The 2,011-nt window shown below is 48.8% G+C and overlaps 1 protein-coding gene across 1 annotated transcript in view; it reads right to left on the bottom strand.

Moving 5' to 3' along the window:
• The window catches only part of phf21ab (PHD finger protein 21Ab), a gene marked incomplete at its 5' end in the record, with an annotated part of 14,401 nt that overhangs the window by 7,548 nt on the left and 4,842 nt on the right, over positions 1 to 2,011 (bottom strand). Inside the window, 2 exons of the mRNA XM_034878934.1 lie at positions 1,666 to 1,726; positions 1,824 to 1,903. Of these exons, the coding sequence (XP_034734825.1) occupies positions 1,666 to 1,726; positions 1,824 to 1,903 (141 nt within the window). The remainder of the gene's footprint in view (positions 1 to 1,665; positions 1,727 to 1,823; positions 1,904 to 2,011) is intronic.

Below are 2,011 nucleotides of genomic sequence, written 5' to 3'. Positions count from 1 at the left end.
GGGGGGGGGGGGGGTCAGAAGCACAGACAGCAGTGTTAGTGCAGAGAGCTAACGGCGGCGCAGCAGATTATTATTATATTATTATTATTATTATTATGATGTCTACAGAACTATGATCTAATAACTAGCTGTAGAGCCTGATTTTACTTTATTTTGGTTTTCAGACGTAAGCCATAGATCGTGTCATGCGATGTTATTTAATTATTTTTTTAGTTTCTCTTTTTCCTCTAACTGTGGCAGGGTCGGGGGGGCTTTGCCGTATTTGTGTAATTTTACGTTTAAAAAAGGCTTCAGTAAAAATATCTTTAAAAAAAAAAGTGGCGTGTAACCAATGAGATAACAGCTTCCTTGTCATCTTGATTACAAACACATGAACTTTGCGTCCAACTAGCGGTGAGAGCTAATTGCTATCCCCCCCCCCCAAATTGATCTGTTTTTCCTCTTTCGTCTCTTAAAGCGATAGTGCAGCGTTCTGAGAGCCAGACGTGTAGGGTTGTTACGGATACGCCTTTATTTATTTTAGAGAAAAGGTCAAATATTTGTGACTTTACGACGTGTCTCACGGAGCTTCGACACAGTTTGAGCCTCAGAAAAGTCGTCTAACAAGTTCCTTAACCATCATAGAAAAAACAACAAAAATGTGGAAATAAGCGCCACACGTCCGAATAAAAGCAACAAAAACTAAACGGGTCCAAATTTGGTGTGAACCCAGAGTGACATGCGGGCCGGATCAAAGTCTGCAGGGGGCCGGATTTGGCCCGCGGGCCTTGAGTTTGACCCATGCAGGTGGTGTGCACAGGGAACCTTCTGGGGACGAGTTACCGATACCGGCATCAGAACGTTTATTTAATCTGACATTTATAACTCTAACTCCTGATTTACACTGTAGAAGGTTTAGGATCCGTCCCGGGAGGTATGGGATCCGTCCCGGGACCAGAACGTCAGCGGATCCGTCCCGGGACCAGAACGTCTGCGGATCCGTCCCGGGACCAGAACGTCTGCGGATCCGTCCCGGGACCAGAACGTCAGCGGATCCGTCCCGGGACCAGAACGTCTGCGGGAGGTATGGGATCCGATGCCGTTTGATTTAAAGTTAACGGACGCAATGTTTGTGTTGCTTAAAATAATCTATATTGATTTTTAGTGTAATTTACGTTTAATTATCATAACCAACAAGTTATCAACGTTTATTCTTTCAGTTCATCCTCAAACCGGAGAGAAGCAACAGGAAGCAGGAAGCAGGAAACAGGAAGCAGGAAGCAGGAAGACAGCGTGTTATTAGCACCCAGTCACACATTATTAGTCTCTAATCTACAGGTTCTCTTCTAAAACAACTCAAACATCACATAGTCTTAGATAAAAAGACAATATGGAGATGAAAGTCTGGGTCTACAGGTCTCTGGTCTGGGTCTACAGGTCTCTGGTCTGGGTCTACTGGCCTCTGGTCTGGGTCTACTGGCCTCTGGTCTGGGTCTACTGGCCCCTAGTCTGGGTCTACCAGCGGCTGCTGGTCTAGTCTGGGTTTACAGGCCCCTAGTCCGGGTCTACCAGCGGCTGCTGGTCTAGTCTGTCTCTACAGGTCTCTGGTGTGTGTCTACGGGTCTCTGGTGTGTGCCTACTGGCCTCCAGTCATGGTCTACTAGTGGCTGCTGGTCTGAGACGCACCTCTCTTCCGGGTCCCCTGGTGCAGAGGGCTGTTCAGGTAACTCACGGCGCTCTTCTTCCTCTGAAACACAGAGTGGACGTGAATGTGGAGGATTCTCTAAGAACGGTCCTTCTGACGGGAAGACAACACGAGGTTAAATAACGACGACGCTTCGTACCTCGGGCTCGAACACGGCGCCGCTGTACACCGGGTTGGCCGTCGTCCTCCTCTTACGCTCCTGCCGCTTGCTCTGGATCTCTGCAATACAAACCAAACTGGGGCGTTGGAGAGGTCGGCGTCGGGAGGGAGAGGTCGGGAGGGAGAGGTCAGGAGGGAGAGGTCAGGAGGGAGGGAGAGGTCGGGATG

Source organism: Etheostoma cragini, chromosome 8 (genome assembly GCF_013103735.1).
Source record: "Etheostoma cragini isolate CJK2018 chromosome 8, CSU_Ecrag_1.0, whole genome shotgun sequence".
NCBI classification, from domain to species: domain Eukaryota; kingdom Metazoa; phylum Chordata; class Actinopteri; order Perciformes; family Percidae; genus Etheostoma; species Etheostoma cragini.
The sequence above is the reverse complement of the archived record's forward strand: the minus strand, read 5'-3'. Positions and strand labels throughout refer to the sequence as shown.